The sequence below is a fragment of the Trachurus japonicus genome, chromosome 8 (genome assembly GCF_045865225.1).
Source record: "Trachurus japonicus isolate A0001 chromosome 8, Traja_1.0".
Classification (NCBI taxonomy): Eukaryota; Metazoa; Chordata; class Actinopteri; order Carangiformes; family Carangidae; genus Trachurus; species Trachurus japonicus.
The window spans coordinates 12,412,045-12,439,181 of NC_140914.1; the positions used below are offsets into that span (position 1 = coordinate 12,412,045).

Consider the following 27,137-nt stretch of genomic DNA (forward strand, 5'->3'; position numbering starts at 1 on the left):
CTTTTCTACTTTGCCTCCTGCTCAATTGACCATCACGCTCGTACACACCGTGTCATCACCCACAGCGAGAGGCTCAGCCACCATCCCCAGTCCGCCCCGGCCTCTGAGCTAGGCCCCCCCATAGAGGTATGCACTGAGCCTTGTCATAGCTCTAGGCAGTGCATGTTCTTGTTGTGGGTTGAGCAATTGCATTAGTCATTTCACATTCCAAATTCCTACCCCATGCCGTATTTACAACTCCGTCTCTCCCTCTCTTTCTTTCTTTCTTTACCTCTCATTTTCTGCACCGAATCCATCTTTCCACATTCTCCTCATTGTTTCATTTTCTCTGTGTGGGATGTTGGGGTGTGTGTGTATGTGTGTGTGTGTGTGTGTGTTTGGGGGGGGGGGGGGTGTCTGGCCAAACACTGCTGCTATCTAAGTGCCCTCTCCTCAGAGGCAAAGGTGTCGCAGGGTTTAGACGTTTGACTTGGGGCTCAGAGGTTCTGATTACAGGACGCGACTTCGCTTTGTGTCCTTGAGCAAAAGATCTACTGAGCCTTCAACGCTTCAGTTAACATCTACTGTTCTTACACAAATGAGTGATGTATAAACCTGAAAGCTATGTTAAGTTGCTATGGATAATATCCTTTTGCTAAGCAACACAACTATAATACATATCTCAAAAAAAAAAAAAAAGGCCCGGCCTCAGTTTGTTAATTCATCTTCATCCATCAGAGCTCAGTGTGGGGCTGCACCTCTGCCCGGCGTAGTAACCTTTACCTGAACCAGACCAGTGCAGACACAGGAGATAGTGTTACCACCTGCATTATCCTATATTATCTATGTCATCCAGTGTCCCATGCAGGGTGACTGAGAAACTCTAGCATACAGCAGACTGACTACCCCCCCTTCAACCCTCCCACCCGCACTGAAAACCTCACTACAAACACACACTCTCATATCACTCCCCATTGAAGTGACCACAGGTGTGTGCACACGGCAAGTATGCACACATACATATGCAAAAACCCTCTCTGCCCTCACCTGTCTCCTGTCAGGACTGTTTCAAACACATACACAGACAACACAGGAGCTTGCACATTGCACCCTTGCTCCATCCAACCCCCTCCCCATCACCCACCCACCCACCACCACCACCACCACCACCCTGCTCAAAGCAGCCACCCTCGGGGCTTGTGCGTGCGAATCCGGCTGTGGACTCAGCAGCCCCCATCGCTGCACTCCCCCCCACTCAGGGTAGTGAGGGAAATGAAGGCTTTAGGAGTTCATTATAAAACAACAACAGCAGCAGCAGGGGATAGGCCTCCTGGGGCCACAAACTATCCCTTCTCATCCCTCCATCCTCATCTCTTTCCTTTATGTCTTTCAATATCTCAACCCCGGTCCACCCTCCAGCCCGCGACACACTCCTCTGTCTCGTTCTTTATCCCTCTGCCCAGAGGAAGGTGCATAGGTGCATAATAATGCACAGCGTTCATGTTGAATAAAGTTAAATATTGATCCACAATATGATAATATGGCGAGTTAATGTGAGCGAGTCAGTGGACTCACCACATGAACCCGTCTGACCTCGGTCGTCAGCCGATGCGTGTATGGATCTCTGAACTGAAGTTTTCAACTTTATTGTCTGAGAAGGGGGAAATTAATATCGTAGCAAAGGATACATGCTGAGGTTTATACTGGTAATACAATGATGTTATTACATGGACAAAAACCTATCACTGCTGTCCTGTGAAAACCATGTATCTCCAAAATATGAGGCATGGACAACAGACCTTCAGTGTTCAGCTTTTTAAAATCATATATTTTGTTTAACCTTACATGTAGGAGAATTTTCTCCATCCATAAGTAAGTCCCAACTCTTAAAGCAACACTGTGAAACTTTTGATTAGTAGTGTCCATTACAGCAAAAGTGGAGAAATGAAATAAGGTTAATAACCAGGCTTAGTAATCTCCTTTATAAAACAATATCTGGCCAGAGTTTGGTAACTCTACCGACCATCTATACTAGCAACCATGAGCTCTTGGTCATAGCAGGTTGAATAAGGCTGAAGCAGCAAAGCCTCTGTCTGTGCTGTATCGAGCAGTGATGCATTAATGAGGCATGTGTTTTCTGCACTTACAGTGATTCTGCCTTTTACATAAGGAAAGATTTTAACCTTTATTTTCCTCTCTTTTTTATATTGTTAATCTCATAGCTCCATGCATGTCAAACAGGCTTTTTTTTAATCCTAAATGTTATGTTACAAAATGCCCTGTCATGACATTCACTACAGTATACTCATCATTTGCACCAACAATGCCATATAGTGTGCATCCATAAAAGAGACGTAATTAGCCTTGTGAGAAAGACCTAGTAATTTTAAAATTATGATATAATTCTCTGCAATAATCTGGCTCTCAAGTTGATGTTCTAATAAGGAATAATAATGTGTAATCACAGTAATTAGAGAGCAACATCAAAAGCACCAGGGCGCACACTAAACATAAACGGCTCATACAATAGCCCTCTGTGTGCCGGAGCTTCACTGATGCCTTGTAAATGAGTGGAAAGTTATGATTCAGGGATAATAGCACGTAAACCGCTCTCATCGTCGGCACGCAGCCGCGACCGATGGCAACTTTCTAATCGGGAATTGTGGGGTCAAACGCTCTGTAAAAAGACAGCATTCCTCTGAGTCATCATCGCCATTATGATTGTCATCGCGGCTGTTGTGCTGGCCAGAGGCACAACACCTGTAAGCGTGCCCTCCACCCACCCACCCAAAAACCCACCCACTCAGTCCATTGCCTGTTACAGGGCGGTTGAGGATGATGCAGCGAGACCACAGGCCTTTCAGATGAAAAGGAGGGCAGGGCAGTATCAGCAGGAAGTGGTTCAGGCAGGTGTATTGCACTCGTTTCCCTGTGGTGTGTGTGTGTGTATGCATGTGTGTGTGTGTGTGTGTGTGTGTGTGTGCGTGAGACAGAGCATAGTTGAGGGCGACCGCCTCTAGCAACTGAAAAAAACAAACACAAAACACACCTCTTACAAATGTATGTCCATTTATTAATCTTATTTGTTTTAAATAAGAATGTAAGGCAACAAAACTGAAGAGAAACATTTACTTATATATGTGTATATATACAGTATATATGTTTATATACATACACACATATATATAAGACCAAATTCATATATATAATCAAAGGAAAACATGTATCTACAGAGAGAATAACTCTGCATAACTCATAAATCTTACTGATATTTGCCAAAAGTTGAAGTGAGGTAGTAAATTACGATTCCACATTGTCACACGCCTGGAGCCCTGGCATGAGTTATATCCATATCATATGTGCAGTTCAGAATCGCTCACACAAAACATAAACTGGCCAATAGTAATAAACCTTTTCGGGGTCTAACGTGCACTTGTGACCTGCGTGCATGGACACTTTGTATTGGGGGGGAGGGGGGGGTAACATGGTGATTTCCCTTTGATTAGCAATTTGCGAAAATAAGGAGCATGATTGGCCCAGTTCAAAGGCACCGAGAACAAAGATGTGGCTGAATTAGACTTTGAAGACAAAACGGTTCAATCAGGCAATTTTAGACTTGAAAGTATTGCAAAGTTTACGCCTCTATAAATAGACAGGAAGAAAAAAAAAACAGAAAAGAGCTGGTATGTTTACAAATTAAGTGTTTTTCATTCCTGCTTGCAGAAATTTCCAAAGAGTGTTTTGTGTTTCCCTTTGACTGTGACTCCCAGTATTTTCCCTTTGTTCTGCTGAGCACACATTAGGCTCCATGTAGAGATTTTCATAGACATTTCCATAAGAGCAACTGAAACCCAGCTTGGTTCTTTACACATGAAGTTACAATGTATATCAGTGGCATTTACCACACCTCAAAGCTTCCAGTGGTTCCATTTATACATAAGATCAGACCTAGACATTTTTTATTCTAACTTCTGCGATTAGCTATACACTTTCATACAATATCATATGTAGCAAAGAGCAACTTAAGTGCTTTTTCTCCACAGCAGAAAAATTACAACACAGCAGACAGAATAGGACAGACAGGACAGGTAGATTCCTCTTCAGGCTCTTTCAGCCTCAGTGGCAACATTGGATTATAAGAAGGTTGGAGTATAAAGCAGCAGTACAACAGACACAATGACTGATACAATAAATAGTCAAATGAAATGGGATCAGTACAACACAAGCAAAGTCAGTGTCAGAGCTCGCTCCCCCCCTGCGGACAGGGTGTGACGTCGTACTGCTGGTGGCATCCAGTCCAGTCCAGTACCTGTGTTTCTTTTCTTTTCTTTTCTTTTAAGAGCTTGTTTCCCCTCCGTCCCAGAAAGAGTGGGATTTTCAGTGCATCCAGTGAGAGAGGGAAAGCAGAGTGGTTTGAAAACATCCTCATCTACTGTAAGCAAATTACCAGCAAATTTTCTATTAATGTTATTAAAGTGTATCTTCCTCCCAACATAACATGCAACTCAGTGTGGAGATCTGCAGAGACATGAGCTGATGTGAGATCAGAGCAGTGGATTTGTCAATGGGAGATCAGTCATTTAGATTTTTTGTGAGATTGATGATGACAAACTCTTTGTCTCTCACATTTTTTCTTTGTCTCGTCGTTTTTGCTTATCCAGTTTTGCAGGTGTACACCTCTTCCTCTCTCACACAGGTCTGACACTCCACGTGGCAGCACCAGCGCACCTGGCAGTGGCAGGACAGGCTGGTGAGGCGCATGGCCGTGTTGTAGCCCCGTCCGCAGCACAGGCTCCCGCAGCTGGTGTCTTTGGCGCACGACCGGCCGCCCGTGCCGGGGGAGTAACGGGACGGCCTGCAGAAGCTGGGGGAGTCCTCCAGGAAGACCAGGTCGGTGATGCGGAGGCTCTGGCCGTGACGACGGGGCCCCGCCAGCTCCGTCTCCCCCGTCGCCGCGTTGGTGACGCTCAGCACCCGCACTGCGGTGTCGTAACGGTACTTGAGCAGCCGCCCGGTGTCGTGGAAGGGCGACAGCTGCTTCCAGCAAGTCCGTACGGCGCAAGAGCCGGAGACGCCGTGACACTTGCAAGTTGTTTTCAGACCGCTCTTCACCGCCTGAGAAAAGAGAAGAGAAAAAAAAGCACAGAAGGGAAAAGAAAAAAAAGGGAGGGATGTCAGTTCCTTCAGTTTGATTCATTACCTGGCCTCTTATCTGGGAGGTCTATCTGGACAGAGGGAGACAGTTTCCTGCAGGTTGGGTAGAGGGTTAGGGGTGGCAGCTAGTCTGCCTGTAGCTCCAAAATTTTGACATAATGGATTGAGGGGGGACTGTTCAGGATGCTGTATTTCATTTACCTCACATTTCTCACTTGGACAGCTCGTGCACTGTATTTTTTTTCTTTCTTTCCCTCCTCCCCTCAATGTGTTGAAACTGGCTCTATCTGCCTCGCTCCTGTCTCTCCTCTTGCTGAAGCCCGAGGCAGAGGCGACAAACCGCTGCAGACAGTGGAATCTCTCCACCCATGTTTTTTAAGTACGTGCCCGACCGTGCTCATGGAAAACAGTGATAAGAATTTCGGAGCGAAAAGAAGAAGAGGGAGAAAAATGAAATGAAATTAGTTTGTAAATCTAGGTTTTAGGTTAATAGTTCAGCGAGCTTGATGGTCAGCGATGAGAGCTCGATCACTCAGCCTGCTGTCTTAGTGGGGGCCAGAGACAGGTCACACAGAGACAGAGGGAGCCAGAGGGGGCTTCTGGGGTTGAGAAGTTCTGCTCAGTTCCTCCCTTTGCAGGTATGAACGCCTGAGGGGCTTCAGAGCACCATTACTGAGACATGGGAGAGAGAGACAAGGAGGGAGGAGTGGTGGTGGTGGGGGGGGGGGGGCTTGTTATCACTGCTCCTCTAAGCCACATTGGTGAAAAGTGAGGAAAACATTTAACTCAGTAAAAGATGAGATAAGATCGTGGCCCTCAGTTCTTCCTGTTCCTTTTTTTTTTTTTTTTTTTGTCTCCGATGGCTCTCTAACTGAGGTGTGAGCTGCTGGGAGCACGGTCCCCTGAGGGTGATGGTCTGTGTGGGAGGGGAGCAGGGGTGTCTCTGCTGCTCTTCCACAGCTCCATAGCAGCAGCGGTGGTTATGAACATTTAGGTGGATTTATGAAGAGCGCAGTGATCCAGTAAGTGGGAAAAAATGCTCGCTCGTATATTAAAAAGAGGCCACGGTTATAATCGTTCTCCCCCGACATGAGACCTTTAATTTTCTGTATAGGCCCTGCGCAGCAAGCTTTATCATGCCTGAGAACACCTGGCTCCGACGATCCCACAGCCGCCTTGTCTCCCCTCGCTGCACTGCCTCACCCTCTGCCTCTGTGTTATCCACCAAGGCCAACGAACGACGGCAGCACACAGGGAGGCGGAGGGGTGGGTGAGGGGGGGGAGGGAGAGTTTGTCTGGCTGGCATGGAGGATTACAATCCTGCATCCTCTGATGGTGCAGGAGTGTGCTGGAGCTATAATTGTTATGTAAAATTGCAGCCCAGCTAATTGGGCAAAGTGTGGCTCAGGTAAAGGTGATGATTTCGATGCCTTGGGCTTGGGAGGCAACTTGATCATAAAAGATAGAAGAAAAAGTGTGTGTGCGTGCATGCGTGTGTGTGTGTGGAGGAGAGTTTTCTTTTTTCTTTTTTTCTGCTCCACTCTCTGTGTTTGTTTGTTCGCACTCACTCGAATTCCAACGTTGATGTTGTGGGCGTCCACCTGAGCCCTCAGGTCCTTGCTGACCCTCTTCTGGCCGAGGAACTTCTTCAGGAACTTGGTGCTGTATTTCAGGTTGTCGCCGCAGACCCCCCACTGCCACGCCTCTCGGTGCTGGATGCCGGGGGAGTCGTCGCACGTGCACCTCTCCATCCGGCCCGAGCTGCACGCTTTGGCGAGCGCATGGGTCAGAGCTGCAGAGGACACCGCCAGGAGGAAGGCAGTCTCCTTGAAAGCTGCAGTAGATGCGAAAATCACCAGAGGAGAACAAGAGAGAGGGGAGGAGAACATTACTATCAGGAAAGTGCATCAATGAAGTTTTATCTGGACACGTCTGAGAAGCTGGATTTGCTGAGATAACAAAAAAGTGCAGCTTTTAGGGATTATTCCACAGTTTACAATCATCACAATGTCTTTTGTGCCACCGGATAAACCTCCAAGTCCAAGTGTTTACAAAGCGCTCAGTGCGTTGTCATGGTTTAAAACAACGTCAGCATTATACTGCAAATTTTCATGTGTCATAATTCCTGCTCCGACCTTTCCTTTTGGTTTCGCACTGTTATTTGCTTCACGCAGAGCCGTCACCGGGGTGTATTTTGATCCAATTAATTATTATTTTGACTGGGAAGGATTTTCCCAGATGAAAGTGGGTAATCACGCCACCCTTTTCCTCTGGGAATGGGCGCTTTCCCCAGATAAAAATAACCACAGGGCTTGAGCGCTCTCCACCGCACCGCATTTCTTGGCTTCCTACTCCTTCATTACCTCTATGCTGACCTGTTCATGTTCTCCCACACACTGATATCCATATGCACGGAGTCTGGGAGATCCTAAAGCATTTGCTGTTCACAGCAGAGCTGCAGGGGATCAGCTATAGGCGATATGGAGATTCTGTGTGTGTAGTCTACATGTGTATTTTTTTTAATGCATTTGTAGGTTTGTAGGTGATCAGATCTTTGTGAAAAAAACTAACTATAAAGTCATGTGACTTCACAGAACTTTGCCTGTCTCAGCTGCTTTGCTAGGCCTATTAGAAATAAGAAAAAATGCCACAGACTTTAATTAAATGCACCACATTGACGTCAGTCACTTTACCATGATTTGAGTATCTAAGGTTAATTTCTAACTTGTCAAAATCAGTGATGCAAAAAGGAAACTGCCATTACATTTTCATCTTATTTTTAAATTTCTGATCATAAAGTCACAAAAACGTTTTTTAACCTTTTCTAAATTAATTGATATCCATTTTATATTAGCATCAGTGACAGATCACATTAATTCAGATGAAAATTGCTGAATCATTTTCAAACACCATTACATTCCTCTATGATTTAATAAAAAATGATCAATATAAATCAAGTTTAACAAGAGTCGTGTCTGATTTGTGTCTCAAACTTTTCCAACTCTTGAGAACCCATTAGCTCATCCTTATTTTCCTCCTCATTTTTTTTTCTTTCTACTGTTTCATCTGATCACCTGGTTTTTGTTGCCTCCAGCTTCAGGGCCATGCAGTCAGATCAGATGTAGGACAACATATACTTCCCAGAGACTTGTCTATAAAAATACACAGTCATCTGAGTGATGGAGATAAGAAAAAGCGCGCAACTGTGCACCTGCTTCACTTCAGGGAAATATAATAAAGAGGTCGAGAGAGAGAACGCACAGTAGCTACCTGCTCACTGATCACTTTGGCTAAATAAAGAGCTAAAACTAGCATGAGAGAGAGGAGAGAGACTGGATGAGCAGCTCACTCACCTCTCTTCAGGAGGCTCCCTCGGCCATCCAGGCTGCAGTTCCAGCGCTCGTTCCTGAACTGATAGCGACACTCCAGCAGACTGAGGCGCACCGACTCCCGCAGCGTGTCGGCCAAGCCAGGCTCCCGGCGACAGAGTCTCTTCTGCCGCCTGGTCAGAGTCATCTGCTCGCACTGCTTCAGGTGGGCCTTTCCCGTGGGGGGCTCATTGGAAAACGGGCCAGGTAAAAACACCAAGGGCTCCCGACCTGTCAGCCTGCATGGAGAGGAAAGAAAGAAAGATGTTAGGAATTATAATGGTTTTGTTAATAAAGCTAAATATATTCCTGCCTTTGAAATCAAGAGTTCATGATCATGTGTAAAATATTAAATATCCTCAAATAATTACACACTTAGTTCATAAATATCATTTCCTGATGGAAAGGTGTCACTGTGACGCATGTGCGCACTCGAATACTTAATTTGTTTTTTTTCTTTTTTTTTCTCTTTCCACGTGAAAACTTAATTTCTATAATTATAAATTAAATAAAAAGGAAGTTTTTCCACGACATGTCCAAACAACACGAATTCCTACACAGGAACGAACTCCAAAACAAAAATAATTCATCCTGATGTGGTTGAGATAAAGTTAAATCATCACTTATGATCATCACGTCTTATTGCAACAAAATCGCATAACAATTTGCAAAAAAAAAAAAAAACTCCAGAGGTTTCGAACAACTTAACAACACTGCAGCTCAGAAGTCTGTGCGCAATTGACGCGTACGTGCGTAAACTGCATGGCTAAGGCAAAAGGTAAAGTCGTGTGATGAGAAGAGAGAGGCAAAACTCAAGGACAATTGTCTGACCCAAAGTAAGCTGCAGTGTGCGAGAGGAGAATGCAGAGTGCAATGAGTCGCAGTAGGCAGGCGGTCCGTGGGAGCCTGGAGCGCATGGTGCCGGGTTGGCGCTGCTCTTCATCTCGCTGATTCTTCCACGGAGAAAGTCTGTGCCGTCCGCTCGGCGCACCTCTTTAAGGGCCCCCACATGCACACAACAGACTTTCAACAACCCGGTGCGCCTGGCCCATGCAGTGCTCCGCTGGGAGGCAGGGCTCTCTGGGGAGGGAGGAGGTGGGGGTGGCTGGGGGGGGGGGTTACCTCATACCTCATTGGACTCTCTCAATATTGCCGTGTGCTCCCTCCCACTGTAAAAAACGCCACCCAGGTGGACGGAGCTGCAGAGCGACGGTGTCTACCTGCAGTGATACAGAAAGAAATCTCATCATCACACCTTGACCTCACCATCACATCATTGCATCGTTCGCCACTGCAGCAGTTTACACGAATCCAAACCGAATCAAACCCATAGTTGTGAGCAGAGTTTATGTTTTTTGTAGGCTACTTACTTTCTCTCAAAAGGAATCACATTAATTTGCCAAGCGCGTTGAATTCCTTGCACAAATTGCTTTTTGGTTGATTTGTAGTAATACAAATTAAAAGCAACATGGCGGTTTCATGTTCTGTCCCCTAAAGTGCACACACTCCGAAGTGCCCTTGAGCAACAGGTTCAAGCTCTTAACGTGGAGAGGAGAAAGTAAAAACAGAACTTATTTTTGTCATGTGAGTTATTACATTATAATCACTGCCATCTGCAAACAAATCAAAGCCCAGCAGGATTCAGGAGAAGTAAATGATCCGTGAGGTCTGAAATTAAAGGACCGAACATATAGCATGTTATTAAAGGTCCTATGGCCTGTTCTTCCAATCAAACTACACACTCATACTTAGTAGCTGGGAGGGAGAAGAAAAGAAAAAAAAAACACAACCATGGATGGAGCGCCATCTAGTGGGTTGGATATAGAAATTCAGTCTGAAATAAACTGACCAGAGCTGCAAATAAAGCCAATCTGAGAAAGTGTAATGTACATTTTGGTTTTTATTTATTTATTTATTTTATTTAAAATGTTGCATTTAATAATGATGAGTGTGACTGACTTTATTTGTATTGTTGTTAGGTTCCTGAGGAAATCCTATTGTGGCATGTCAAGGCTGTTGCTAGGAATTCTGGGTCCCTGCCCCCTGACCTTTCATCAACACTTATTTTCACAGACTATGTATTATCATTTTATTTATTTATTTCAACCAGGGCAACGATGACGGTGAGTGACGGTAACAGACAAACTTGCCTGTCATTCTAATTTAATACCTCTGCACTATGTTTCATGAAACATTTTCTTTTCTATTCATGATATCATATGAAAACATGCCCCTCTCCCTTTTGCCCCTTAGGAGGTCATCTGCCTCCTACCAGACCATTGCCCAAATAAGAATGCTTTCTTAGCAACTTTGCCTTGTTAAATAAAGGTCAATGATGATGATGATGATGATGATGACATAGAGCACCCTGTATTGATTCAGTAAGGGACAGTGCATTTTATTTTTCAGTACAGGATGAGTTTTAGACAATTACTCTGTTATGTCTGTGTAATAACAAATGCATGTGGCCAAGCCCAAGGCCGTTCTATTATCTCACATCGCACTTCCTGATAATACTTGATGACACAAAACACAATGTATTGTGATTGCAGCAAATCCTTCTCACATACATTCGTTGTTAGAAAACAAGCTCTTCTTCTACAGATCTTGCGGACTTAAGCAACATGTTAGGCCTGAGTAGGATTTGAACGAGGAGCCTCCCAGTCCACTTACCCACTGACTTATTCAGCTGGATGTGCTCAGGTCAACCATCCAATTAGGTTAGATTACACCTACGTCAGTCATAAATGAAATGTTCTGCTACCAATTACAGCAAATACTTTTCACATCTATTCATTGTAAGGAAGCTTCTATACTGCAAATCTTGTTGACCCTGCAGGCAAATATTAGTAACGCCTGAGATTCAAACCTCCAGCCTCCAAATCCAAAGTCAACACCATTACCCACTGAGCTATCCAGCTGAACGTGTCGATCAGGGACTCCTCTGACTCTCCATACTCACTCACACAAACAGACAGGTTGACAGCTCCTTCATGTCAGTGTTCAGAGATGATCATGTGTATCGGTGTTATGGTCGTGAGTTTGATTCCCATGTTGACAGAGATCACACCCCGACAGCGCCCCCCTCTGCAAATTTTCTGCAAGGAAATTTTCTAGTCTCTAATGCAGTTGTGTAATTAACATTTTTGACTACCTCTCATTGGTAATGGTTGTCCAACATAATAGTTGTCTTGGTCCTTCATTTGGTTTTTAGGGATCTGGTCACCCTAAGAAACACCCAGAAGAAAAGGGCCATCACATAACTAGATCAATCCATCAATATACACTTACTGACCAACACAAATGATCCACTTGATGTACTTTGAAAAGTTCCTGAACTCCATGGATATATGAAACATAAGGCGATAAAACATCTGTTCACTAACATGGGAAATTACAATCATTTCCAAAACACTCAGGCACCATATGAGGACACTTTGTAACACAAAATGTCCTATTAGAACCTACTTGACATCAATAATATTAAAAAATATATACTAATATAAAGCAAGTATAGGTAAACACACAATACAATGGTTTAAGTGTCAAGCTTGGACACCATAGGCACAAATTAAGCTTTATGGTTTTACCCAACAAAAGTCAGGCTTTAAAATGAATATCTTCATTTATTCATCCCCAAAGAAATTTAAATCAAAAGCAACTGGACTTGGTTATTTGTCCAGTTGCTTTTGATTTAAATTTCTTTGGGGATAACGATGACCTGGACAAATGAGAATATTCACAGGCTTCTTCATTTATTCATATTTTCAGGCGACAGGTTTGAAAGGAAATCTTAAGCTTATTCACCCATGACCCAAAGTAAGAAACAGATTCATAGTTTTAGCTGAAGGAACATATTAAGACAGTGTATAACTATATTTCTAGTCCCATGAACAAATAACCTCTATATAGTATGTGTTTACAGCTCTGTAACAATATTCATACATTCATACATTTTGTACAGTAATACATGTATTTTTATATATCCAGCCACAGACAGTGTGACCCCCATTTGTGTTAAAGCAAGTATGTCTAGTACAACTGTTCAAGGCATTCAGTGTATGGTCATGTAAAGTGTGCCTTTACAGGAGGAGTTACTCTACTCTCGGACAGTGAGCTTGGCTGAGCAGAACGTCTCCCCGTGGTCGTTGGTGGCTCTGCAGGTGTAAACATTGGTGTCCTTGGTCCCGGCTTTGGCGAGGATCAGGGTACAGTTGCCGTCCTCCTCATACTCTATCTGGACCGTGGACGACTCCTCTATGGGCTCCTCCCCACACAGCCACACCACCTCTGGGTCAGGGTATCCTGCCATGAGGGAGGGAAGTGGTGAGAAGGTTCAGGGCAAGTCACAAGAGTCACAAGACTTAAAGGGATAGTTCAACATGTTGTCAAATTTCCCTATTGCCATAATCCCTATAGTCATAGGAGTAGGTTTATTACCTTTAATTATTGGTGCATGTTGTTTTGAGATCTGCGGGGCCGAGACGCGAGCTGCTCAGCGAACACAATGGAGGTGAATGGTACAGGTCCCCTGTCCCTCATCAAACTCATCAAATACACAATCCAACAACTCCAAAACGCTCTCGAGGAGAAGTTGTGATCTGCACATTCACCACGCTATGAAATAATCATGTATAATTATGTAACATTACGACACATGAAGCAAATACTCAGAACTACTTGCGCTTTTAAAATCACTAGTTCCGGCTATGCATTTGCCTCAAAAACAACTCTGTCTCGTAATGTTACATTATTATTTCATAGCGTGGTGAATGTGCAGGTCACAACTTGTCCATGAGAGCGTTTTGGAGTTGTTGGATTGTGTATTTGATGAGTTTGATGTCGGTTGTTGATTTTATGTGCACAGATATTTTATCTGGGTCTATTCATTTATTATGTTTTCTGTGGTTTTTATCTTCAGTATTTTATCTTTTTATTATGTTTTTATTGTGTTTATTTTACTGTACAGCACTTTGGAAACCTTTGTGTTTATTTAAAATTGTGTTTTATATATTAAAATGGATTGGATTGAATGGATTGAACAGGGGATGATGCACCTCTGTGTTTGCTGAACAGCTTGCGTCTCTGCCCCGCGGATCACAAAATGTTGAACTATCCTTTTAACTGAATGTAGGCATTACATTTCCCTAGATCAACACCTAGGTTTGTTGTTGTCAAATTACAAGTCAATACAGCATACTTAAATGCCACAAAAAGGATCGGACGTCAGTGTGTACCTATGAGGTGACATGAGAGACTGACACTGGATCCCTGAGCTACTGTCTGGTCCTCCAGGGACCGGGTGAACTGCGGTGGTCCCTGCATCTTCTGCTCCAGAGACAGCAAGGCGTGTTCTGCTTCTGGGCTCAGGGGTGACTCTGAGATAGAGCGGAAAGAAAGAGGAAGTGAATGAAAGTGGAGGAAAAGCTCAGGACTGCTAAAACAGCCAGGTTATAACCAGGAAACCAGGTTTCCAGGCTTCTGGTTATAAGTTTAAAACGTTTAAAAAAGGCTGTGGTACCTCCTGCAGGGCTGGTAGGAGACACAGTGCTATCGCCTCTGGAAAGTAAAGCCATCCTCTTCAGGGCAAGCATGGCCTTACCAGCTTTCTGTGAGACAAACGGTGTGAGAGTCAGAACCGGAAAGCAAAACCAACACCAACTCAAAGAGCTTTGCAAAAGTACAAGTGGGTGGATGTGTTACCTTCCACTTCTGCCTGGCTAGAAACCTCTTCATCTTCTCCTTAGACAGAGACTTTGTGGCGGCGAGATCTTCAGAGTCAAATGCTGCCATCCAGGAGTGGGCAAGGGCCTCCTCACAGGACATCCTCCGCCTGAGAAGCACACACAGGGGGTAATGGACAGGTAAGTGAACATGGGGCTCTGTTGACTGTGCTTCAGCCACGTTTAGAAACTGACCTGGTGTCCTTGTTGAGCAGGGAGCTGATGAAATTTTTGGCCTCCTCTGTTATCTCATCAAAGCTGTCCTCATCAAACTCCCACTGGGCAGCTGTGACCAAGGCCAGGGTCTCCGCATCGCTGTTTCCCTGGAAGGGAGACTCACCGCTCAGTCTGAAAAACCACAGGAAGACAGAAACACAGCAGGGTCATTATATCGATTGTTGCAACCCATATCCACTAGGTGGCATTACATGTTCATCCTCGTGACTTATCCACTCAGTCTCCTGTGACACGGTACATTTCAAGTGTTTTTCTGGAGTTACAATTAACGGAGGACCTGTTTACCAAGGGATAAAGTGGATTACCATAAATCAGTTTGATGTTCTTGAGTTCAGCTGAATCAAATCTAGTTTAATATGATAAAGGTGCAGTGAGTTACAGAGGCAAAACTAATTTTATAACATCTCTGACGAATAAGAGGACAGACCAGGTGACAACGCCCAAATCAACAGGGCTGTGGGTTTTACTGTACTACGGCCTTTTGAAACACACAGGGACACCTATGGAAGATTTTGGTCAGATGAGTTGTACAGCGCTCTTTGCCAACAGATATCTCTCTTATGTCTTTATGGTAAATATGTATAAACCGGTCAGCCATGGCTGGTTGGAAACCCACCTGCTGATGCCTCCACAGCTCAGTAAAATAACCCTGAACCCTTTGAGTTGGTATGGATATGGTGTTAGCTTATTTACAAACCCAGCATGTTTCTAGACAGAACCAAAGTCCAATATTTACCCTGTTTCAGCACTTTAGGAAAAGACAAATTTTCTTTGCACTGATCCTAAATGCTCCTCTTTCCCCAGCAGCTACTTGCCAACTTTGACACTTTGATAATCAAACAATGAACAGAACCTCTGGAGAGCCGAAGGGAGGAGCGGATTAAGGTGATAACTGTCACATATTGTCATTTGATACTGTTGGTTTTGAAATTAACCACTTTCAGGTTTTACCTGAAGGCTTCCTGACAGTTTCTTGGCTCAACACAGTAACCATTAGAGATTGCCAAAGCTATAAAAGATATAATAAGTGGATGCGATTTCCTTTTGTGCAGTCTTTTCTGCTAAGCTAAGATAAACCAGCTCTCTGAGCCTATATAGCTTCATATTTTTTTGCACCGACATGAGAGTGGTATTGATCTTTCCATGTCACTCTCAGCAAGAACAGTGTGACTCACAGTATGTAGCAGATGACCCCAATGCTCCACATGTCAGTGGCCAAACACACGGGTTCATAGTTGATCACCTCAGGAGCCACGAACTCTGGTGTCCCGTGCATCACCTTCAGAGGTGTGTTGCTGTCTGTTAAACGAAAAGAGCAGAATTTGTTATAAAAAAAAACAACCATAACCTGCATAATTAAATATATAAAAAGACTTTCATTTCACATACCAAGCCTGCTTGCTAATCCAAAGTCAATTATCTTAACGGAGGTGCCAGTGGTGTCAACACACACAATGTTTTCAGGTTTGAGGTCCAGATGGATAATGTTTTGCTGATGCATGTAGGCAATCCCCTCCAGGATCTGCTGCATGTAGCGCACACTGGCCGGCTCTGTGTGCTCAAAGTTGTCATCCACGATGCGCTCAAACAGTTCCCCGCCTGCAATACTGACAGACAGATGCAAAGCAAAAAGCAAGCTGTTATTATCTTTCTCTGGGTACACCTGGAGTCTGCGGTGCGTGTAAGGATTTGACCACTTTGGGACGTCAACAAGACACTCACAACTCCATGACCATGACCATCTCTGGCTTGTGATCGTAGGCCGCCAGGCACTGAACCAGTTTGGGGTGGTGGAGATAGTTCATCAGCTCTATCTCTTTACGAGCCGCCTCTCTCTCCTTGGCTCGTCGGCCTTTGTAGAACTTCCCAGCGCACACACGTCCTGACACTTTGTGTGTCAGCTTGAACACCAGGCCAAACTTTCCCCTGACAAATAGATGAATTCAATCATGTTTTGCCTCTAAACCAAAAAGTCAGTTGATTCCCTGGCACATTTCATCCATTATTTACTGCAACCACGGGCGATCTCACACCTGCATCGGGGTACATTTTCTAGCTTGTCAATTTACTGTAAGAACTGTGTCTCTACATGTTTGCCCTGTAATCTTCCCTCTGCCACCCTTGGCAAGGACTTACCCCCTTTAAGACAAGACACACAATTTAAAAGGAAGCTGGAGCTTTTTAGCTCTAACTTGAAAAACTAGTTTGAAGTTTGATGTGACAGATACTCACATTCCCAGTTTCTCTTGCATATTGTAGTGATCTGTGACTTTGTGGGAAGAGTCGATGGTGACGCAGGTGTAGGTTTGAGAGGCCTCTTCTTCTTGAGGTTTGTCTAAATGTATGCAAAGATACAACAGTTGTGATATAAGCTGATTTTTAAATACACCTATTTCCAAACGTGGCACCAGTAACCCCATACCCCCTCACCTTTCTGCTCCATCGTAACCACTGATGACTCTGGTCCTGGCTCGCTGGTTCCCACTGTGTTGTACGCCCTCACTCTGAAACAGTACTCCTCGTGAGGCTGCAGCAGCCCAGAGCACACTCTGTATGAGGTGCTCTTACACTGAGAAGTGAGTTCAGTCCAGTCCTCGGGCTCAGCGCGTCCTTGTTTCTTCACCTCAATCACATAACCCAGGACGGCACTGCCACCGTCGTAGCAGGGGCCCGACCAGGACAGCACAAGGCTGGAGGCAGAGACACGGGAGATCACAGGGGAAGAGGCGGGAGGCTGCGGCCTCTCTGGTGGGAGAATGATGAATACAGTGTTCAAGTACAGTAGCTGTTTCGCATGCTGCGGAGAACTGCAGAGTGTTGTGTGTTGTCTTACCTATTACAGAAATAGTGACAATGTGTTGTGCTGAGCTCTTGCGGTCTTTCACTACAACGGTGTAGCTGCCTGAGTGCTGTGGATTAGTCTCTGCTATGACAAGTGTGCTGCTCCCATCTGTGTTTTCTGTCCACAGCTCTGACCCATCCACTATCTGCAGGTATCAGATGGAAAAAGACAAGAGAGTGGGTAAACACTGAGAAGCTGTGGAGGAAAAAAAAAAGTTATAATGGCAGAGAGTGGATATATAAAGCACAACACCTGCTGTTTGTTTCTGATCCAACAGGACGCTACAGGAGGGCTGCCGCTGAAGAAGCACGTCAGGCGGGCGGTCTGTCCCACTTTCACCTCCAGGTGCTGCGGGGGTTTTTCAAAGTGTAACGTCGGACCTGCGAAGCCAAAACACAGTGAATGTTTTGACTTAACGTCCTGCTTCCTGCTCGGTGTGGTGTCTGGTTGATTCATCGCTGCTCATTCAAATTCCTAAAACGTGACACTGGAAGGAAACCATCCAGTGTGGTGTGGGAGATAAAGACGGAGTCTGGTCGTGGGATGTGTGGCGTTCTTCCTCCGAGACCCTTATTATTGCATCACACTGCACACAAAGTGTCTTAAGTAGAAACAAGATACAAAACACAAATGACCTATACACAAGTACAACCAGTCCTTGTGCAATCAACATTGTGCTAAACCAGATCCCCTGTTCTTTGAAGACACATGTATCTCAGTTCTATAATAACTTTTACAAACTTAACTATTTACTGAGACAAATAAGCTGTTAAGAACACACACAGAGCACATATTTGAATGGTGTAACCTATAGTTATATAATGTTCACATGTTTTTCGCATTAGACTAGCAATTCCCATATATGAGCTGAAGTTCATATCACCTGTGATGCCGTCAGTATTCAAATATTACAGCATCAGGATGGGGAATTTGACTGAACAATCTGATTCTGTGTTGTCCCTTTTGAATCGCTCCAGTGTCTACAGTCTTGCTTTCCTCGCACAGCTAATTATTGCAACACGTTTATCTACTTTAGACCATAAAAAACACATTCCTCTCGGCTGCAAGAGACATATTCAGTGCACCCGTAACAAACATTCAGACCTTGTTATATGAGCTTTTCATCCTTTTATTGTTGCAGCCCACACCCTAAGGTCAAGTGTATGAAAGCACAATAGCTGCACAACATTATAACAGGAACAAAGGCTGAAAAATAAAGTGTAGCTCAAGGGCAAACCACAACAGCACACACACACACACAGACACATACACAAACACTGAAAACAGACTGTAATCAGCTAGGCTACATTAATGTGAACAAGCATGAAGTACGTGAAGAATGGGGAAGAGAAAGATGAGTAACGCCGATGGAAAAGCAGGTGTACAGCAGATGTAGTGAAGAGGGGGAGAAAAAAAATGGATGTGTGTTTGCGTTGCTCACCTTTCCCTGAGTTGGCTCTCTTCTTTGGGATGACTTCTGCAGAGACAGATGGAGCGCAGGTAGGTTTTAGTCGGGGACTTTGGAGGTGTGGCTCTTTTCTGTCTACGGCTATCAGTTTACCCACTCAGCAAGTTTTACTGTACTGTGCACTGTCCACTTCCCTACATGGTGCTCACTTGGGACTGTGATCTTTCTGTGGGTGTTTCAGAAAGCTGCATTGTTGTTGGGAGTTCTGCTAAATTCCTGCTTGCTATAGCTATACACTACACGTTCGCCTGACAGCCAATCACACAAGGACTGGAAATGATGTGTTTCCTCGTCATTTATAAATATACAATTGGATATCCGGAAGAAGTTTAAACAATGGTTAAGGGGGCCGAGCCAAAAGAGAGGATATATGTTGTTATCTTGAGGAGTAATTTGACCTCTAAATAGTCAAAAAATGATCAAATGCTTTGTGACTGCATGTGAAATGAGTCATTTTCTCAGTACCTCTTGGAGATGAGACTGGGCTCTGCTTATCAGACCCAGTAGGGGAGGTGCAAATGGATCCTCCAAGCCCCCGTAGCTCATCTTTGGGAGACTGTGCTGATCTTCCATTTTCCTTAATGGCCTTGGATGCAGAAGTGGGTATCTTTGAGGTGAGACTGTTGCCGCCACAGATAGTTTCGAAGTCTGAATTGGTTGTGAGTAAGAGGAAAAGGAGAAGAAGTTGCATCAGAAATGAAACTGGCTTGTTGTTTTTCACTTTAGTGAGGTGGTGTGTCCAAAACTCATCAGCAGGAAAATGTGTCCCCGGTGTGTCTCCGCCTCACCTTTGACAAACACGGCGGCGCAACAGGAAGTCTTCCCCGCGCTGTTTTCTGCCAAACAGGTGTAGGCACCAGCATCCTCTGGCAGGCACTCGCTCACCGAAAAGCTGACCTCCCTGCCATCGAAAGAGTGTCTCCCAAAACGGGCCACTTCACCTGCCCATAGGAGCAAACAAACAAACTAGAAACACCCTCTTCCACCATGAAGACAACAATAAAGAGAAGGAAAGTGAGAGAGGAAGGATGAAATGCAGGAGTGAAAATGTGACTTGTAAGGCCGGACATTGTTCAAACCCACTCCCTGGTACAAAAGGAAACCTAATGTTTCTATTAGAGCTTCCTTCAGCTTGCAATAGTGGTAAAATGAACCTCACATGTGGTTCTCCAATCCCATTCCCATCCTCTAAACAAACATAAACAAACTGGGATTCATGAACTTTCGGTTACTGTATCCGCACAATGTGGGTTGGCATTTGACCTACAAACAAACACTGAGATGCAACAGTGTATATTGCCTCTGCTCACCATTGTGCAGCCATGACACTTTTATTGGCTGACTTCCTGTGAGAACCCCACGTAGCCTGATGTCGCGTCCCTCGTCCACGCTGCAGTCCTCCAGGGGCTCGACGAAGACGGGCGGCTCCACGCGTTTACAAGGGGAGAGGTTGACGGAGCCTGGATGTGGGGGAGAAGAGGGAGGTGAGGAACGAAAGACAAGATAAACACAAGCACGAGGGTTCATAATGTTATCAGTGACAAAACTTAATTTCTGTGTATTTAGTTAAACTCAAAAACATTTTCTTTTTTAGGTCTTTTTATGTTCCCTCCTTTATTTTTGTAAGTCTTTGTAATGTAATTTTGGTTTAGAAATGCCATTCTATTTTGAGTTTAACACTAATTCACAAACTGAACTATAGTGTTATCACATTAGTCCACTGTAGCTACAAATAAGAAATGTTTTTTAGGTGTGATATTCCTCATCTTCTCATTAACTGTAACTGTTCACACCACGTTTTTTATTCTTCCTCTTCTGTCTTGTTACATGTGTCACATGAACTCAGCTCAGCATTACCCAGAAAACCACAGCAATAACTTCGGTCTCACTGGTCTTCACATGAAATACATAAATAATCATGAGGACTGGATTGTGTGTGTGGGTTTATTTATTTTTATTTGTTTTACTCTCTCATGGTCACGTCTTGCATTATTTCAAATGCAGTTGTTTATTTCCACTGAACTGAAGATAAATACTTATCTTAGCCAGATGTAGGGTCTGCTCTCACCCACTTTCATGAATCACAAGCACCACCACAGGCTGACATTACATGATGTCACCTGGATAATTAATTACTAGAGGCCTGTCAGATGTTGCACAGTACTTACACAGTACATTCTGTAGACATGAACCAAATCTGATAGCATCTTGTAATGTTAGACAATCTACAATGAACTGTTTACGACTTAACACTTTTTTTTCTTTTTTTTTACCACAAACATTTATCCAGTGCTTACAGTGAATGAATTATTTACTGTGCAGCCTGACCTGTGAGGACAGGCCCTGAATGCTGTTCAATCAAGTCAAATACTTTGAGCTCTGTACACACAAACTCTGCACAGTTGTTTTACATCATTGCTATTTTTTTTTTTGCTACCCTGCACTGAACCCAGAGCTTTTATTAGCATGTTAGAAACGTCACATGATGCTCATGAAAAACTTTCAAAACACTTTGGGTTGCCTCAGATAGACACTGTGGCCAAGTTAATTTCCGTTAGTTCCTGAAATTATGACCTATAAGAGAGATGCTGCAGCACTGTCAAGTAACAGATAACATCAACAGCTGGATGACTTTGATCTCGACAAGAACATATTCTTGAACCGTGTGCAACATTTTTATTGTTATAGTAATTCATCTAGCTTTCGAAAACAAGCTTTTCAGGGCAAAGGCCACAAATCCAGTTTATATCAGTGACTGAGGAGGAAAGTGAAACAGATGACAAACAACACATTGCGTAAATGTTCATAGGAAACTAAATCAATTGAAATGCAACAAAGCTCTGAGAGCACAGGAAATTCAATGTTCAGCGTGGACTCACATGGAATCAAAAAGGTCCGACCGATACAACAAACAATCAGACAACTGGACATTTAAACCCGGGGAAAACACAACACCGGATATTAAGTTAAAAAGCAACAAATGTGGAGCATGTGATAAGAGAATGAGAAATAATCTCTCACTGTGCCAGGAGACAATGAAAACAAATCTACTGTCCTCTGTTTTTTTTGCAATAAACCAAGCATCACCATGTTCAAACTTGTCTATTCAAAACCATGCAGTAAGAACAACTTGCCAAATGTCACTCTGTTGACTTTTGTCCAACACAAACAAACAGTGATGAATTATTCATCTCCCCTCTCTCTCCATCTCTCTTGTAGTGCTTACCTGCATCAGTACATCTGTCTGAGGCCCCGGTGTCAATAGTTCCCGGCACTTTCCCTGGTGCAGATGATGCACATGGAGCCCTCATGGTGATCTGCATCCTGAAGGTTGACACATAGCGGCGTTTGCTGCCATCACCACTCATGTCTGTTTAAGAGCAGCCTCAGACTCTGAGTAGAGAGCAACTTTACAAAGTCATTTCCCAAAATGATTATCACACTTCCTTCTCTGTTACTGCGCTGTGGGCTCCTGCAGCTAGATTCGCTTTAAAACCAACAAGCCTCTGTCCCTCTCTCTCTCTCTCTTTCTTTCTTTCTTTCTCTTTCTCTCTCTCTGACTGTCTCACACACACGCACACACACGCACAGTGCTGCTCTGCCCTCACTCCTCTCACTTCTCTACACATGTTCGAGCCCTCTTCTCTCACCCTCCCACGATCTACACTAACTCCACCTCCATCAGAGATCTTTCTCTTTTACATTGGCCATTTCAGGCTGGGCAGGTCTCTTCTTATCTCTCCAAAGTCACTCTGATGCTGGACAACCCCACACCCCCCCACCCAGTTCACCCACCCACTACCTAAACCCCTCTCTTTATTGTCACAGCTAATAGACACACACTACATATACACAAGGAAAGACAGAAAAGGCAGGAGGAAAGAGAGGGAGCGGGGGACTTATCTACCCACCCAGCCAAAGGTCATAGTGTGTGCTATTTGTTGAATGCACTGTGCTTTATCGATTTCCCTGTTTGCCTTCTCACTTATCAATGCCGCAACTGAACTTTGTGATGCCAGTGCCGCTGGCAACGTGCATTTTACGCCTGTGGACTGTAAAGCTGTGATTGTGAACAACAGGCTCGTAAATTCTATGTTGCTTTAAGTGTGAGGGGCCTGGGCAGGCGGGGAGGGGCTGTTTCTGGGCTCAAAGCGTCACTTCAGCAGATCCACCTGCTGCTATGGTAACACCGAGATGTGTCAAGAGGGCCCTGCTGTTGTTCTCATGGTGAACATATGTTGCTGAGACGATCGACGCAGCCAGAGCAGCGCTGTGAAACCACACACTCTGCATCTTTCATCATGGGACGCAAACAAGGGAGAGCAAACCATCGTGACCTGACTGTGCTTACAGACAGTAACATGTCTGAATCTTGGTGCATCAGTGTTAATGAGCCGAGTAAACTGCATTGAAAGTGGCAAATGTCAGTGAACACACCAGAGGCCCCACTGGGGTGGCTCTAACATCGCCTTTCCGCTCAGCTCCCATCCTGGTTTCCCAAATTCCACATCAGTGATCACACAGAAAAGCACTGTGAGGGGCTTGTTTTAGTTTCTGTGAAGGAGAAATTTCCAAATCAAACATTTACCAAAAGGCTGCACACAGAGAGGCACTATTGTAAACTCGTTTTCACATTGTAGATTAGATATGGGATTCCATGCATTTATGGTATGGACCAAATTTGTGAAATGCTCTAGAATAGAAAAAGTTATGAATCCTTATCTTTAATCTGAGGATAAAAAAAAAAGCTGAGATGAAACTAATTACTATAACTTCACAATCAAACTGAAAAATAATCCTGTATTGCTTAGCACATTCCCGTTTTCATGTGAAACTGCAACCAGGACACACATTAACTGTGGACACTTCATGGACACTGAATTACACACAAAAATTAAACACAACATAGTGAGACACACAGAGACAGACACACGCCTTGAATTAGGTGCAATAAAAAAAGTACAGCTGCTCAGTAGTTTGATGGCTTGTGGGACATTTGAATAGGAGGTCCATGCCTTAACACAGCCACATGCTCCAACTTGCAAAAGCAAGATTAACTGGTGAATCTACAACAAAATCTGTCAGGGCAGTGGGATACTTTCTGTTCAGGGAGCTGCTGTAACACATGTTGGATGCCATTGTGCAAGAGTGTCAATAAGGGCCTCAACTATAAATGTAATTGTGTTTATGGGCCATCGGCTGCAGCTAATAATCACTGTTAAAAAGTAGCCTACCATACAAAATACAAACATAAATGACATTTTTATGTCTGTTGCACATTGAGATGAACACAGTATGTGATAAGGTAGGGCTCAAAACTTTAAATAAGATGTGACAAGCACCAGGGGGGAATGAAAACACATGCAGAGAAAGTTGGCAGAAACTCTGAAGCTGCTCATTAAGAGGAAACAAAGTCATAATGTTGCATTGTCCCACAGAGCCTTGGTCTGTAGAAGGATAATTAATGTAGTTCAGGCACTGGGCCACCTACTACACACAATAGAGGCTAAAGCAGGAGGGGAGACGTACTGAATGACCCATTAATTTGTCTCACCCCCGCGACATGCTGCAGCTTTGACCAGCTGATAGTATCCACGATGCAGGTAGTTTGGTCAGCTGTCTGTGCTTGAACGGCCCGGGCGTGATAAAACTAGCAGTTCCCCATCCGTCTTTATCCATCATGACTCCTTGATCTGAGGGAGCAGGGAACAGATGTAGACTGAAGATAGTCACAGCAGAGTGAAGACAGGACTCAGTTTCTATATCAGAAACTTTGTTGTGTCTCAGAATGGGGGTGATGCAACAAGTGTGTAATCAAACCTAAAGACATTTATTTAAATAAAAGAAAGAAAAAAAAGAAATAGGTAAATGATAATCAGCCTGTAATTGTTAAAAAAAAACACATGTATATCACATAATGCTACAAATGTGTACTGTGAATCCATAGGAAGCTAGATATAAAAGTGCAACTTCATATTTAGGTCCAAACAGTGGAAAACTTGTCACCATGCCCTGTGACATCTCTCTGAGGAAGTTGCTCTATTATAAAGATTGTTAGTTCCAAAAACATTTTGAAAGGTTAATAGAAAATTCATAATCAAATTATAAGCAAGCAATAACATCATAATAATAATACTTACAGGAGGCACAGAAACAACAAGTATAAGTTTGATATAGGATATGTTATTGTAAGACTGAATGTATTTTAGATTGTCATGTCTGTCTTAAATATCATGATGTATATAAAAGAAAAAAATAAAGTACCGAAATCAAACAGCATGCATTTACTGTTGCATAAACTTGCACATCTGACCTGCAGCGCCCTCTAGTGTCTCTGTGTGCTCTCTGGAAAAACCTGCAGCCACATGTGGTTGTCACTGGAACTGAGTCAGGCTGGGTTTTCCAGTGAAAGGCAGAGGGGGTAAAAAATTTGGTCAACCATTTAGTTGGAAAAGCAGCCAGAGTTCAACACAGAATGCAATAATGACCAAAGACATGAATGTCCACCTAATTACACATCCACTTAGCTTAGCTGGCTGACTCATCATTGGAGAGGAGACTGGCACCATCTAGAGGCTATAATTATGTAAATCCTGCAGGCTAAAAGTCTGAGGTATTGGAGGCCTACCTATAAATTCTGCAGAATGAAAGTAACAAAACATCTGAATTCATCATAGATTGTTTTCCTGGTGCTTTATGACACATTTCAGTTAATGTTCTGCCTCAAATCAACTTTCTTGTGAAATGATTTCACTCTGTACTCACACACACAAACTACTGGTGAGATCTAAAGATCGAGACAGGCTCTTATTCTTAAGTGACTGCAGGGCATTTCCTTCAATGGGAGAAGAACTTGAAAGGGAAAACTAAAAGGTGAACCTAAAATGGCACTATAACATCCCCCTGTGACATAGTATGAACATGATATGCTTTATGTACCATCTCTTCCCTGATCTCTGCAGGCTGCACAACAAGTAAAGTTGTGGCTTGAAGAATCGATTGACATTATGCTCTCACTTCATAAGGTGGTAAAACAAAAACATATACAAAACTTCTCAGCACAAATGTCATGAAGCTTTCATGGCGCCGTGAAAAATGTAACACTTAGGTTGACCACTGACCCCCCTTGACTTCTCCCACAGCAGCTCCAAGGCTTGCAGGACAAAACAGTCCTGCATTGCCTCTGGCTGTAGTACATTACTGAGAGGCCAAAGCTGCTCTTTGGCCTACCACTAACTATTCTCGCAACTTCTTTAAAGGGTCCTCCTCTGGGGGGGGGGGGGACTGTCAAATTAAAGTTAATCCAGCATTTATACAAAGAATCGAGCACCGTCAAAACTAATTCAACATTAATAGTTATTTTGGTCCTGTGGGATCATTTCATTGTGTTTTATCTTTATGTTTAGTGAGTGCTGTGGCAGTAAATGTGCCAAAACAGCAGGGGGTGTTGTTCACTGTTGTAACAATATTGACTTAAGCAGATATGTATAAAATGCACAACCAACAACACTATAGGTAAGCACTAAGTGTTCATTTCAGAAATATGGCCCTAAATTACACATGTGTATGTGTAGCTACATCCTAAAATACCATCCTTCCTGTGGAGATTTTTTTCCCTTGCCTTATTATTTCACTTCCCTGCGGCTGAACCAGCAAATGAGCTCGGTTAGAGGTGTCTTTAAATGCTGACCCTGTTGTGCAAAAGGTCCTGTTGTTTTTCGCTCCGTTGGTTTCACACATTGACCGTGACTGTCTGGTCCAGCAGCGCTCGGGGCCATTCAAGCCGACAGCTCAACATGTGTGGTGGGAGCCGCTACCAGCTACTAGTCCAAAAAAAAAAAAAAAAAAAAGGATGCAAGAAGGAAAACCGCAAAAGTTTAAAGTATTTCTACAGGAAATCACCAGTGAGGATAAATTAGGCGTATTAGTCTTCCTGCTATTTCAGATAATAAAGAGATTGAAAAACTCTGAAGATTTTATCAGAGTTGCACGCAAGTCTGAGAGATCACACACTTGTGGTTTGATATGCTGATGGCAAAACAGTTAATCATATATATTATCACTTAGTAAGTAAGCAACTCTCAAAGTATTGTTTTTTTTCAGATCAATTGTGAAAAATCAGGCAATCCAGCAGTGAAGCGAAAAGCTCTGGCAGTCTCCACGAGAGAGCATTTGTGAGCCTGCATGTGTCTATGTGTTTAACTCCCACCTTTGCAATGAGGTCCCTCCACCCCTCTGTTGTTGGTGAGGGCCCACATGGAAGCGATTATGCTGTGCAGAGAGTGAAATTACAGAGAGAACCTACAGAACTGGAGCCCTCCATTTCCACTCACTCGTTCACTCAGATTTACACACATGAACACGAG

General features: G+C 43.7%; 2 protein-coding genes across 3 annotated transcripts; both read right to left on the reverse strand.

Annotated features, from left to right (window-relative positions):
* Positions 1–3,110: 3,110 nt before the first annotated feature.
* Positions 3,111–9,562, reverse strand: wnt9b (wingless-type MMTV integration site family, member 9B). Its single transcript, XM_085783882.1, has 4 exons — positions 9,333–9,562; positions 8,487–8,740; positions 6,702–6,967; positions 3,111–5,094 (listed from the first exon to the last, which is right to left on the reverse strand). The coding sequence occupies exons 1-4, from the start codon at positions 9,416–9,418 to the stop codon at positions 4,633–4,635; spliced, it is 1,068 nt and encodes a 355-aa protein (XP_085640008.1). The 5' UTR covers positions 9,419–9,562; the 3' UTR covers positions 3,111–4,632.
* A 2,673-nt stretch (positions 9,563–12,235) lies between these two features.
* mylk5 (myosin, light chain kinase 5) lies at positions 12,236–22,469 on the reverse strand. 2 transcript variants are annotated; one of them, XM_085783883.1, is made up of 17 exons: positions 21,998–22,469; positions 20,082–20,231; positions 19,560–19,712; positions 19,237–19,419; positions 18,745–18,780; positions 17,556–17,683; positions 17,295–17,448; positions 16,892–17,206; positions 16,694–16,802; positions 16,184–16,387; positions 15,851–16,068; positions 15,637–15,760; positions 14,420–14,572; positions 14,205–14,334; positions 14,023–14,110; positions 13,739–13,879; positions 12,236–12,806 (listed from the first exon to the last, which is right to left on the reverse strand). In XM_085783883.1, exons 1-17 carry the CDS (start codon positions 22,137–22,139, stop codon positions 12,601–12,603), a joined length of 2,634 nt encoding a protein of 877 aa, XP_085640009.1. In that variant the 5' UTR covers positions 22,140–22,469; the 3' UTR covers positions 12,236–12,600. The 2 variants fall into 2 exon arrangements, with proteins under 2 accessions (XP_085640009.1, XP_085640011.1); XM_085783885.1 differs by having other exon boundaries at positions 16,694–16,796; positions 21,998–22,466.
* Between the last annotated feature and the right edge of the window lie 4,668 nt (positions 22,470–27,137).

Bases quoted from the DNA above. Each gene is read 5' to 3' on its own strand.
- mylk5 (XM_085783883.1), bottom strand. From the start codon at position 22,139: ATGAGTGGTGATGGCAGCAAACGCCGCTATGTGTCAACCTTCAGGATG. The intron at 20,232-21,997 runs GTAAGCACTACA...CCCCACATCCAG, and splicing joins AGACAGATGTACTGATGCAG to GCTCCGTCAACCTCTCCCCT. The intron at 17,684-18,744 runs GTGAGCAACGCA...TTGGCTTCGCAG, and splicing joins GAGAGCCAACTCAGGGAAAG to GTCCGACGTTACACTTTGAA.
- wnt9b (XM_085783882.1), bottom strand. From the start codon at position 9,418: ATGCGCTCCAGGCTCCCACGGACCGCCTGCCTACTGCGACTCATTGCA. The intron at 8,741-9,332 runs GTCAGACAATTG...CTCTCCATGCAG, and splicing joins CACACTGCAGCTTACTTTGG to GCTGACAGGTCGGGAGCCCT. The intron at 6,968-8,486 runs GTGAGTGAGCTG...CATCTACTGCAG, and splicing joins AGGGAGCCTCCTGAAGAGAG to CTTTCAAGGAGACTGCCTTC.